This window comes from Protobothrops mucrosquamatus, unplaced genomic scaffold, assembly GCF_001527695.2.
Source record: "Protobothrops mucrosquamatus isolate PMUCROS unplaced genomic scaffold, P.Mucros_1.0 scaffold411, whole genome shotgun sequence".
Classification (NCBI taxonomy): domain Eukaryota; kingdom Metazoa; phylum Chordata; class Lepidosauria; order Squamata; family Viperidae; genus Protobothrops; species Protobothrops mucrosquamatus.
The window spans coordinates 852,632-865,418 of NW_015386740.1; the positions used below are offsets into that span (position 1 = coordinate 852,632).

Genomic DNA, 12,787 nt, shown 5'->3' on the forward strand with positions numbered 1-12,787 from the left:
TATACTTCCAGCTATTTCTGCTTTATTTTTAGTACAACTGTGCCCGCTTCTCTGACATATTTAAAATGTGAGTAAGCTTGACCCAGGGAAGTTGCTTTACCTGTACCTTTCAGACAATTATGCTTAATTAGGTCTGTAATAATGTTCCAACCTGTATAATATTAACAGAACAAGCTTGCTCCTTAAGGACCTTCCTTAAGCTTCCTTTAGTTTAAAGTGAGTACTGTATTTACTTACGATGTCTTACTAATTATGTTGTGGCTGCAGGCACACTTCACATTTAGGAGGAGTTGGGATTCTGTCTGTTGCCTTTTACAGGTAGTCCTTGACATACAACCACAATTGAGCCCAAAAATTGCTAAGCAAGACAGTTGTTTAGTAAATTTTGCCCCATTTTATGACCTTTCTTGCCACAGTTAAATGAATCACTGCAGTTGGTAAGATAGTAACATGGTTGTTAAGTGAATCTGACTTCCCCATTGATTTTGCTCGTCAAAAGGTCCCAGATGACTCTGGGACACTGCAACCATCAGAAATACATGTCCTTTGCCAAGCATCCAAATTTTGATCGTGTGACTATGGGGATTCTGCAATGGTTGTAAATGTGAAAAAAAATCTTAAGAGAGTGCTGTCACCCTTGAATTCAAACATGACATATAGGTCACTTTTCTCGGTGCCGTTGTAACATTGAACAGTCACTAAACAAATGGTTTAGTCACATTAACTGTTCCATTTAGTGGGAGAGACTGTTTTGGGTGATACACATCTACATAGAAACTTGCTAGTTTGGTCCTAAAATATGCATGCATGCCCTAAAATGTGCATAAAATATGCAGAACTAAAATAATCATGTTCCACACAACATTGTTTTGAGATAGGGCAAGTAGAAAAAAAGAAAATGGTATAACTGGTAGTGGTAAGCGATGGGTATGAGAAATAGGGAAAGGGAAGGTCTAAGAACAGTGAAGATGTGGGAGAATGCTGTTACCCTTGAATTCGAAGATGGCATATTCAACTAGCCCATTTTTCCCTTGCCTGATATTTGGGTGAACCAATTGGATATTTCTATCTACCAGTAAGACTTATCAGGAATACATGCCAGGATAATCAAAATCATTCTGAGTATCAGCCCTCAGAAACCTAAAAAAAGACCAGACCATCATGATCCTACCCACAGACAAAGGCCAAACCATGGTTATTATGGACAGCACAATATTTACAAAAGCAAAAGAAATACTAGAAGACAAACTTACATTTCTGCAAATATTAACAGAATTCAAAAACTAGAAGAGCGGATAAAGAGAACTCTCAGTGACCTCAGTAAGAAAGACCAAGTTACCCAATCTCCCACACTTCTGCGGATGCCCCAAAATACACAAACCTGACATACCTCTCAGTCCAATCATATCATTACAGGGGACCCTAAATAAAACATTGCAAAAGAATTAATAACAAGGCTTGGGCCCTTCACAAGAGGAAGCAAACACTCCATCAACTCTCCACTAAGGTGCCTTCAAAGAGAGTTGTGATTATAGATGAGGATAAAATCATGGCCTTATCTGATGTTCACCTCCATAGATCCGGAATTTGCCAAAGAATCTCCACAGCACATCTGACACGAAGATTGAAACATCCAGGATTATGGATCTCATAAACTTCTGCCTAACCACATACTTCCAATTTGATGTACAAATTAAAAGTATACCTATGGAATCACCCTTTTTAGGAGCTATAGTAGAGGTCATCATTCAACGTCTAGAAGCCATAACACAATTGTGGCAGGAAAGGCCATAAAATGGGACAAAACTCACTTAACAAATGTCTCACATAGCAACAGAAAGATTGGACTCAATTGTGGTTGTAAGTCGAGGACTACCTGTGTTGGAACTCTGAATTGCCTGGAACAGTTTCACTGAAATGTGAAGCCATAATCTACTTTTTCCATTACCAGTCTCCTTGTGTGTTTTTCTGGAATGCAGTATCACAAACCTTACAGTTTTGGCAAATTGGTTCTGCCAAACATAACACCATCACAGCTCCAGAAATTTATTTTTTTTAAATTTATATTTCTTTGCTTCTTGCTTTCTCTGTTTCCCTTATGTAGTTTCTTTTTATCTCTTGATAGCAAGGATAGTATAAGGAGGTAAGGATGTGAAGGAAATTGAAAGCAGGGGAAGCAAAGAGGGCATGCCTTTTAACACAAAAAAACAAAACTATTGCTTTCTTTTTTCTTTAGGGATTCCTGCATTTTTTAACAAACTTACTCCTGAATCTGTGAAACTCAACAGACAAGCCTTTGTGGTATGAGATTTTGTGATTTAAAACTTCCCTGGCACAGGAAAGTTATTTTAGCTGCTATTTAAAAAAAACTTCATTAAAAGAGTGAGTGGCAAGACCAGGTAAGTCTTTTCCTTCCTCTTTGCTCAAACAAGAAGATAATGGAAGCAAGTTACATCCTTGATCTGAATTCAGATTGAGGCAGGATAAATGGAAATTTGCTTGAATTTCCTATGACTATTTTTTCAGACCCACACTGGCTTTTTTGACATTTTCAGCTAATCTCTCTCTAAATATACCAACTCTGTTCATTTTGCTTGTGGCATAAAATAACCTTCCCTGCTGAAAGATTAAGTCTTCATTCTCCATAATTTCCAGTTGGTGGTTCCTGTTACAATTGCACTGTCACTTGATATGTATTGAATATACTGTGCAGCCTGTGCTGCTCCAGTGTCTTTGGTAATCAGTTGAAACGATCTCAGTGCCACTCCTAACACTAACTATGCTTTCTTCTAGAAGGAGAAACTACTGGTCGATGATGGCAAAAAACCCCAGGAATCTGGTAGCGACCTTTCCGACAAATAGATTTTTTATATTAATGAAGTTTGTCGGAAAGGTTATTATCAGTTTCCTGATTTTTTGGGATGACCTATGATAGGTTTCAGGTGACCGAGATGACCTTGGCAGAAGCAGTCAAGATGTTGTTCTGAATGTTGATAAATAAATAGCTACTTCAGAGAATATCTACTCTAAAAAAAATAATTCTAGTTTATCTTATATTAACATGTCTCCATAGCTCTTCTTCTAAATAAAACATTATTTACTGACTTTGCCCTGTATAAATAGGCCATTAAGTGTCAATGAAGCAAATGGCAGGCTTACGTTATGAAGCCAGTATAGATCCTTGCTTTTTTCTGTTATGTTTCTCAGCGCGAGCATGTGTGTGCATGCACACCCAGACACACAAACATATTATGGTCAGAATGCTGAGAAAGTTCTTAATTACTTGCATTGCAAAATTGATTTCTCTTAATGCTGATCCAGCACTATGCTGCAGCTTTCTCACTCTAAGGCTTATTTAACTTGATTGTGAAATGAACTAATTTCATTTCCCTAAACTATATTAATGTTATTTATAGTCAAAGATAAATTCTTAGTTACACATTGCACATAGTCAGGAAGATAATCACAAGGAAATGAAAGAACAATTAATTGTCATGAACAATTAAACTAAATTAAATAATCTTTAACATAAATTAATGATTATTTAGATTTCATTATAGATGATATGTTCAAAGCTGATGTACTGTTCTCTCACTGTTTTGCCATGAAATCTAAGGTTCTTATATCTTGAACTTTGCATATTTTACATTTCCCTGGAAAAATGTGTAGTTGTTTAATTTAATTACCTGTCAACCTTCAAAAGATATTTATTATACAAACTGGAACAGCTTTCCCCCACTTGGTATTTTTTTTTTTTTTAGTAATATTGACCATACTGATTTGTAATGTAGGAAGTGAAGCCCAACAAATGTAGAGGCCAGTAACCCAAACAGTCACTAGAACTTGTGTTACTACATATTCAGCAGCTTTTGAAATTGATGATAAGCATTTGAGAAACAAACTTGAGCACCTCTGTTTATAAGCAGAAACCCTGCAAACTCAGCATTTTTGACTTCTTAGACTTCAATTGAGCCAGTGTGTCTATGTAGTTAATTAAGTTTTGTGCTTTCCCATATTTTTCAGTTGCACCTATGGTAATTCTGAAGTAACTTCCTTTTTTCAACTTGAGGGGTCCTTGGTGCTCTCTGAGCTTAGTTGTTTTCTTTTAGATGTTTCATTACCCAAACTAAGTAACATCATCAGTACTAGTAAGGAATGGGAATTGCTCTCAGTTTATATTCTAATGGCTTGCCCTGTCAGTATTGGTGGGGGTGGTCTTAGAGGTTCTTTGGTTGTGTTGTTTACTGTTGGTTTGTTTAGCAGTTTCTTGATTGGGGTATTGTTTACTTGATTGTTGGTCTGATGTTAATCATGGAGTTAATCTATACTGATCTGGTTGCTAATTGCTGGTGGAGAGGTGCTTTAGTCTTTTTGTTCTCTTTTTGTTGATTGTCTATTTTGCATAGACTATAGATATTGTTTATGTTTAGGTGACTACTGATGGACAATTTGTCAAAGTGCCAGGCTTCTAGAAATTCCCTGGCATTTTTGGACTTGGCTTGGTCTAGGATGGTCACATTTTCCCAATTAAAACTATGGTGAAATCTGTCTATATATTGTGAAATTAAAAATTTTTCATTGTGTCTTATGACTGCTCAAAGAATCTCTAAGACTACCCCCACCAACATTGACAGGTAAGCCATTAGAATATAAACTGACAGCAAACTGCACTCCTTACTAGCACTGATGATGTCACCTAGTTTGGGTAACAAAATGTCTGCAAGAAAACAAGCAAGCTCAAAGAGCACCAAGGACCCCTTATGTCAACCCTGAGCTACGAATATTCTCCTTTATTAGTTTTTTCTATTTATCTACTGTAAAAGAGATGCTTGGACCACTAATAGCATAGCTTCATTCCTCAAAGCTGTAGAGTTTTCCTATCTACTTGTCATTAAAGTTATAGTATGTGTGCCTTTGGCTTGGCACCTTCTTGATACCGTACCGTCTTGATACCATACCTGAAACCGAGCTGTGAAATTGGAAGTTGCAAGCCATTCACTTTTTGTATATGGCTTTAATAAGCCCATTTCTGCCCCTTCAGTATTGCATTTCTCTGACTATCCTGTTGGTAAAGGATGGAGCAATACCTGCATGAATCACCAATTGATATTGAAAAGAGAAGCAAAAGTTACGTTACTTGATCATCCTGGGATAATGTCCACATAGGTAGCCCATGTTTAATAACCCTAATTGGAACCGAAATTTTCATTGCTAAATAGTTATGTGAAACCATATGACTGTACCACTTAACGACAACAGTTTTCTAGTCCTGATTGTGGTCGTTAGGCCAGAACCTCATACTTCTCCTACCTTTTGTTTGTTGTCTCTACTTCAATTCCCCCCACTCACAACCCCCTGCCATCTCTGTCTTTTTGGCCACCCTGAACATTGCCCTGTGCATTCCCGCTGCCCTTATCACTCCCTGCTGTCCCACAGCTGACCTTTGCTATCTTCTTCCTCTTGCTGCTGATGAGGTGTGCCCAGCTGGTCTTATATTAGGCAACTGCTGACCATACCATTTGCCCTGCACGGTCATAACTTTGTGTGGTCATGAACAAATGGTCATTAGGTGAGGATTACCTGTATTGCAAATTCATGCCAATTTTTAGATCTTGGAAATCTAGAATGAGTTAATGCAGTTTTATTTTTAAATATACATTAAGACAGGAATCTGATTCATATGTACTGCATCACAATGTATTAACCACTTTCACTTTTATATGTAGAAAGCACTGATGGTACCTGCTGTTTTAAAGCTTCAAAATTGCTTTAAGGAAATATGATGAAAGCATTGCGGCTTTGGTTCATGGATCCTTTGCTTGAATTTGGCAGAATATAGCAATTTGGCTGTGATTATAGAGGTGGCAGTAACTTGAAGAGTTGTCCATAAATCAAGGTACTTGAAATTAAAAACTGGTGTTTTTGAACAGGAACCCAGTAAATAATATTTTGAAATTATCTCTGTTTTGTGTATCAGTTAAAATATCTATTTTCAGCTGAAGATATTGTTCTGTATTGTCTACGAATCTGAATTTTCTGATCATGCAATCTACAGATCGTTTTATAGTAAAATATGGGAACATTGGAAGCTTTTTAAATTTGAAATCAGACTCTGGATATGTAACAATAGGGCTAAGTGTATAGGGTGAAAGTTTAGAGAACTCAGTACTCATTTTCCAGAAGTCCTCTGTACATATCCTAGATGCATATCCTGCCATAGTGGATGGCTGGAGAGTCCTTAATGCTGTCGCTTATTTCAAGAATGAATGGCAGTTCTCAGTGCATCACTTACCTTCAAGGAAACATCTTATCTGATATTCTCCCTGTTAGTACAGGTGTAGCAGAGAGATGCGATTTTCATATGATGAATTATTTTCTGACACATTAAAAGAAAAAACAGGGAGGAAATTTTATAATGCCACTTCATTATTGACTTTATTTTTAAAAGGAAAGGAGAAGATAGAATCCCTTTTTAGATAGTCACATGCATTTTACCATTCAGTGGCAAAAGGGAAATAAAATATAGAATTGTTCAGATCACAGATTGCATCTCAAAAAGTTGCTCCTTCAAAAAATATAAAGGAAAATATAAAGTTTGCAAACCATAGGAGTTGGTCTGCTTCTATTTAGAAGCAATTGGGCCATAAAATTTCAAGTTGTAAAAACAAGGAGTTATTGACGAAAAATTGAACCAATAAATTACAGAGACAAAATGCTAGAATTAAACACATACACAATCAAAAACAATTAGTTTTATTCAATATTTTGAATAAAGAGTCTGCATGCTTTTCTTTTTCCCCATCTTCTTGTAAATTTAACCTTTTATGAGTGACTTAGGAATGCTGTATTGTACCTATGAACCAAGAAAATTTAGAATTCGTTGTGTTATAGAATAAAAAAGGACATTCTTTTCTTGTAGTTCAGGTATTTCACCAATCTTTTGCATTCTGAACGCCCTTTGGATATGTGAACTTTAATTCCTTGAATTCTTAGCAATTGTGATGCTGGATTATAGGAGTTAAAGTCCATACACCTGAGAGGTGTCTGCATTGTAGAAGATGTTATTACATTTTGCACCTGTTTCTACTCTTAATTTTGTGTGGGGCTGACTCCGAAGCTTATTGCATGATAACATATTTTTTATTTCTGTCTCATTCTGTACAGGTTGTTCCATTTGAAGTTTACTTTCCACTGCTCATTTGGTTAGAAACTGATGAGTTCAAAAGCCAGAGGAAATTTGACAGAATGCAACATCATATAACATCTTTCTTTCATTTGATTTTCCTCCTTTCCTGCACTGTGGCAGGACTTCATCAAGAACAGTATCAGAAGAGAAGCTTCTAATTTATGAAGGGTCATGGGCTTTTGGTCTGCCAGCTTTCATCTCTCCTACAGACTCAAGATATTGATGGTCATTACCCTCTGCGTCTTATTGATACGCTGGGCTACCTCCACTTACCTGGTGGATACTTTACATGAAACTCCAGCAGCAAAGGGCATGGCTGGAAGTTTTAGGAAGCCAACCACTATTAAGGGGGAACAAAAGGAGAATTCAGAGATGAAGGCCTTGCTTACTGAGAAACTACCCACAGCAAGCCCCCTCTGCCCCTCTGTGTCTCCCTATCTGCGTAAGTCAATTCACATTTTATTCTTTCTGGAAAAGGAGGAGTTAAGGCCTTGAGTTTTTAAAAAAACCTTCAAGTTTAGTCTTTACCAGTATGATAAAAATGCTAAAAGCCCAAAATGTTCTTTTGAACATGTTAGTCATCTTCCGTCTGCTAGTAATATATTCTTGTGTCTGATGGAAAGTCTCTTAAGCCGAGATGGGCAATTAATTTTCTCAAGGGGCCACATGAAAAACTGGGGCTGTGGTGGGGGCCACCATTGCCCCCCCTGCTGCCACCTCCCCATCCCACACTGCCATCCTTGCCACCACACTGATGCTCTCCCTCAAAACTGCCAATGCCATGTCCCCCAATGCCACCAACACAGCTGGTTACACCAGGTCCGCCAATGGGCCAGGTGTGGCCCATGGATTGTAAAACACCCAGGTCCGTTCTTAAGGATTATTTAAATACTTGGGTCCTATAGCAAAGCTGCTGTTGTTGGATCTTAAATTCCATAATTAATGTGACCCAAGACTTTTTAATATCTGTGTTACTTCCTGTAAAATGTCAGTGAATTCCAAAATTTCTTACATGATCTAAACATTTTTTTAAAAAAATATTTATTTGTATTTATTAGCTCCCAAATGGACATCCCTCATAATATTATCAAAGAATCCCCATTGATGGGACTCACCCATCAAAAAGCAATTACTAATTAATTTAGCAATGTATGGATATAGCTTTAATGAAAAATTCTAAACTTCACACATTCAGTTCTTTTGGATTTGAATTATAAAATGCTAGTTTGGAATTAAATGTATGCCCTATTTTAAGTATAATAGTAGGAATTAAGAAGCAAAAGCCCGAAGAACATAGGGGTGGAACATCATATTGTAGCTATTTATTTATTTAGTAGTGCTTCCTCAGTTCCTGAAAGATTCAGGGCAATGAACCAGAAAGCATATTGACATAAGTACAGCAACAATGAAAACAGTGCAGTTCAATCATAAAAATGTCTGTGAATGACATTCATAACCTTTGGAAAATCCAGATTTAAAAGCTAGTGAAATGCAAGAAGGAACAGGGCCAAATGCACCTCTGGGGGAATCATTTACCAAAGTATGTGGCAGTACATGGAGAAAGCCTGTTAGTCTGTTACCTTGCACCTTTTACATTCTTACAGTTGTCTGACTGCTATATTTTTGCTGCTTGACTCACATAAACTATGTTGCAGCAGCCAAGCCAAATGATGATCATGGTATGAGTTACTATTGCCAGAACATTGTTGGCCAGCTGGAGTTTTAATTGACCCGCTATCTGAATCTGAACAAAGTCCATCTTCTGCTGGTCCATCTTCTGCTTGATTGGGGAGCCTGTGGTTAGTTTCCATTTATAGCGTATCTTTATTCAAAGACCCTAAAATCCTGTGCACAAATCTCTTCAAATTTATCCTCTCAGAAACAACCCTGTGAGTTCCCTGAGTGGAAATGGCTCAAAGTCAATGTGCTTTATGGTCAAATGGGAAGATGAAACTCCATCTTCCTGGTCTAAGTCAGGTACCTTAACCATTGTAGGACATTCACTCTTAAAAGACTGCATTGGGCAAGATATTGCATGAAGAACATTGAAGTTTAGTGCAATTGGTCAATCTAGACAATGACATTTGTTAAATTCAGCAATTATGGTTTGCAAACCATGTTTTGTATTTTTAGCACTATCCATTAACCAGGGTGTTATGATTTGCTCAACATGCTGTGCTCCAAAGAAAGTCAAGTTCTAGCAAAAATGTAAAACCAATCATTGCTACCCCATTCTGTCCTCAGCAAAATTGTGGGTAGCTTACCAGAAGTATCAATTGTTTATGTGGCATTTACTGTAATGGAGCTGAATTTCAAAACTGTAAACCTCCTCCTTACCCTTTTTATGATTCTATAACAGTAGGAGCTGATCAACAGTGTGACAAACTACCTTTCCTTCAGAGAAGGAGTTTAAACAGAGATTGGATAGCCATTTGTATGATAGTAATATTGGGCAAAGAATCAGACTAGAAGATCTCCCTTTCCCACTCCTTAAAGTCTGTGATTCTATCATCCCCAGTCACTTCCAGGGGCTCTGAAGTCTTACTATAGTGAGAGTTGCGAACATAAGGCTTGCTTTTTCCTATAGGAGGCCCCAGCAAGCTCACTTTCAGAACATCTCTTACTCTGGAAGAACTGCGAAAACAGAATCCTTTGGTAGCCAAGGGGCGCCATAGGCCAAAAGATTGCACGGCTCAGCAACGGGTGGCTATATTGATTCCACACCGCAATCGAGAGAAGCATCTGCTGTACTTGTTGGAGAATCTTCATCCATTCTTGCAGAGGCAGCAGCTGGATTATGGCCTTTATGTCATCCACCAGGTGAGTCCATATAGAATGAGAAAAGCAAAAGCCTCCCTCAAATCAAGTAACTTCTGGTGACTTCATGGATATGTCCAGGCAGTTTGTTTGGCAACAATATGGAAATGGTTTGCATTCTTTGTTGATGGATTTTTAAAATGTAATTTAATTTTTTATTGTTTGACTTTCCAGACTAACCTGAGGTTATTTTCTGATGGACTCCCATCCAATATTAATTAGGCCTGAACCGGTTTGTTCAACCAAGAACTGAATGCTACTAATGCCCTGAAATACCTTTTGGTGCCCTTTGCTTATTGTTTTTGATTGTGTAATTTTTTTCAGCTAACTAGAAATATATTACTTCAGGGAAGGCAAATATTATTTCTATAGCTCCATTTACAAAACCAATTCAGGGTATTAGCAGTCCTGAGATGTCTTTCTACGTGTGAATATTAAGGAGTTTATTTTGTCTTTTGCTGCAAGAGCTTAAAGCAGATTGAACACATTAAACAGAGTAGGTGGCAAATTAAGTTCATGCACCATTGGTAGAGTATTATTGTTTTCTAAATTGCAAGTCCTGAAATATATATTGTCTTCATTGCCTGTTTGCCCCCTGCTCATGGTTTGGTGTCTGACTTCTTTTCTTATAGTTATCACTTCTTGCACTCACATTTTTTAAAGACTGAGACTTTTTTCTTCTTGAATAAAAGTTCTCGGCCTTTAATTCTATGAAAGCAAAAGCATTGCAGCACAAGAAGCAATAAAGCTGTACATTAATTAATTAATGTATTTATGGCCAATGTTTTGCTGTTGGAGGACTTTTATCTCTTATTAATAAAGAGCTGTTAGTTCAATTTCAAAAATACTAAAGTAAAACCCAAAATTAGAACATCCAATTTGTCACCACCATACATGGCTTGCTAAAAACAAACCCTTTCTTACCATACAGCAAGAAACAAATAAATTGGATATCAATTTATTTGCCCCCTAGACTTGCAAAAATAACTCTTCACATTGGATGGCATAAAAGTATAATACAGAAAGAAAGCATTCACTGAGCTTTGTTTGTTCAGTCATTTTTATTAGAAGAGGAGCCAAATGGAAGTGATCAAGTAATACACCGGTGCATTTAATAGTTCTTGGAATACCAGAATTAGCACCTACTTGTGTTATAAATTGATACTAAACAGACTCTGGCAATCAAGCATTGATGCTCTGTGTTTATTCTCTGTGAAGCCATTCAACTGGAAAATCTGAAGCGAAGGACATGGTTGGCTTAAGAGGCGCTATGAAGCATGGTATCCACTAAGTCATTTTGGAGAAGAGAATGTTGGTTCAAGGGAAGACATTTCCTGTTTTGGATCTCTCAGGATCTTACGTGTACCTCATAGAAAGATACATCAAGTGTTATAACTGTATCATTAATGATAAATGAAAAAGGTCCTATCATTAAGTATAAAGCAGTGTTTCTCAACCTTGACAATTTTAAGGCATGTGGACTTCAACTCCCAGAATTCCACAGCCAGCAATGCTGGCTGTGGAATTCTGGGAGTTGAAGTCCACATGCCTTAAAATTGTCAAGGTTGAGAAACACTGGTATAAAGATACCTGCTTAATATGAATAAGAAGTAGGAACAGTCCCAAGTAAGTTTAGGAATAGCCTTTGCCTGCTAGATGCTGTTTCTAAGGCAACCTGAAGCTTTCAAGCAAGTGCTACCATCATTCATGGACAGGATAGTAGAATTGTTGCCAAAACAACTCTATGGCAGGTTGGGTAAAAGTGGCCTAAGGCAGCAATTATGTTCAGAATTCTGTCTGAAACTTTCCTTTGGGGACTACTTTCCTGTTCCCATTTGCTTTTATGGTTAGGGAAACCAACTCTCTGCATTAACATTTGCAGATTTTTCCCCCCTGGAATTGAAATATCACCTGTGGACCATGATGCTTCAGCGTTACATCCATGGAGATGAAAATGGGGACAGGGTTTCTTCTTTAAAAAAGCAAAAGCAGCTGACTATATGGCATTAATATGCCATACTTTGATTTTATAAAATCAATTGCCTATGAAAAAAGTTTGAGGAGATTCTTCATCTTTCTTCATTTCCTGTTTAGTTGCTGATGGCTCTACATCAGTGTTTCTCAACCTTGACAATTTTAAGGCATGTGGACTTCAACTCCCAGAATTCCACAGCCAGCAATGCTGGCTGTGGAATTCTGGGAGTTGAAGTCCACATGCCTTAAAATTGTCAAGGTTGAGAAACACTGCTCTACATAAAGACTCCTAATTCTCTTCTGAGTTTCTGTATTCTTCATAAGAATGCTTGGGTGCTTGCCAGAGCTGTAGGCATTTAAATTGAGAATAGAATTTACCTTAAAAATATAAGATAAAATTCCATTTGAAAATAATAGTTACAGAAAACGAAGAGTAGCATGACAATATAGTATCAATTTGTGTGTTTTTAAAATGTTCATCTACAATTAAAATGTAAGATAAAGGAACACTAATACAGGCTATTTTAAAACTTAAAAATAGAAGATTGAAGCTGCAGTTCTAAACATTAATGAGTAGCTTCCACTTGAGCATGGTGGAATTAATTTCTGCATACCGTATTTATTGGCGTATAACACGCACTTTTCCCCCCTGAAAATAGGGGGCAAATGATGTGTGCGTGTTATACGCCGATATAAGGTCTCCGCCGCGTGGCCCCACCTCGGCCCGGGCAGCCACGCCCCTTCCCCATCCTCCTGCTGCCGCTGCCGCCGCGGCCCTTCACCACCCGGCCCCACCTCGGCCCGGGAAGC

At 37.6% G+C, this 12,787-nt stretch overlaps 1 protein-coding gene across 1 annotated transcript in view; it reads left to right on the forward strand.

Annotated features, from left to right (window-relative positions):
* The first annotated feature begins 2,365 nt into the window (after nt 1-2,365).
* B4GALT4 (beta-1,4-galactosyltransferase 4) overlaps nt 2,366-12,787 on the forward strand; it is a 28,050-nt gene continuing 17,628 nt past the window's right edge. The window contains exons 1-4 of the mRNA XM_015816180.1: nt 2,366-2,399; nt 5,727-5,896; nt 7,165-7,628; nt 9,774-10,006. Coding sequence (XP_015671666.1) covers nt 7,358-7,628; nt 9,774-10,006 — 504 coding nt within the window. The 5' untranslated portion in view covers nt 2,366-2,399; nt 5,727-5,896; nt 7,165-7,357. The remainder of the gene's footprint in view (nt 2,400-5,726; nt 5,897-7,164; nt 7,629-9,773; nt 10,007-12,787) is intronic.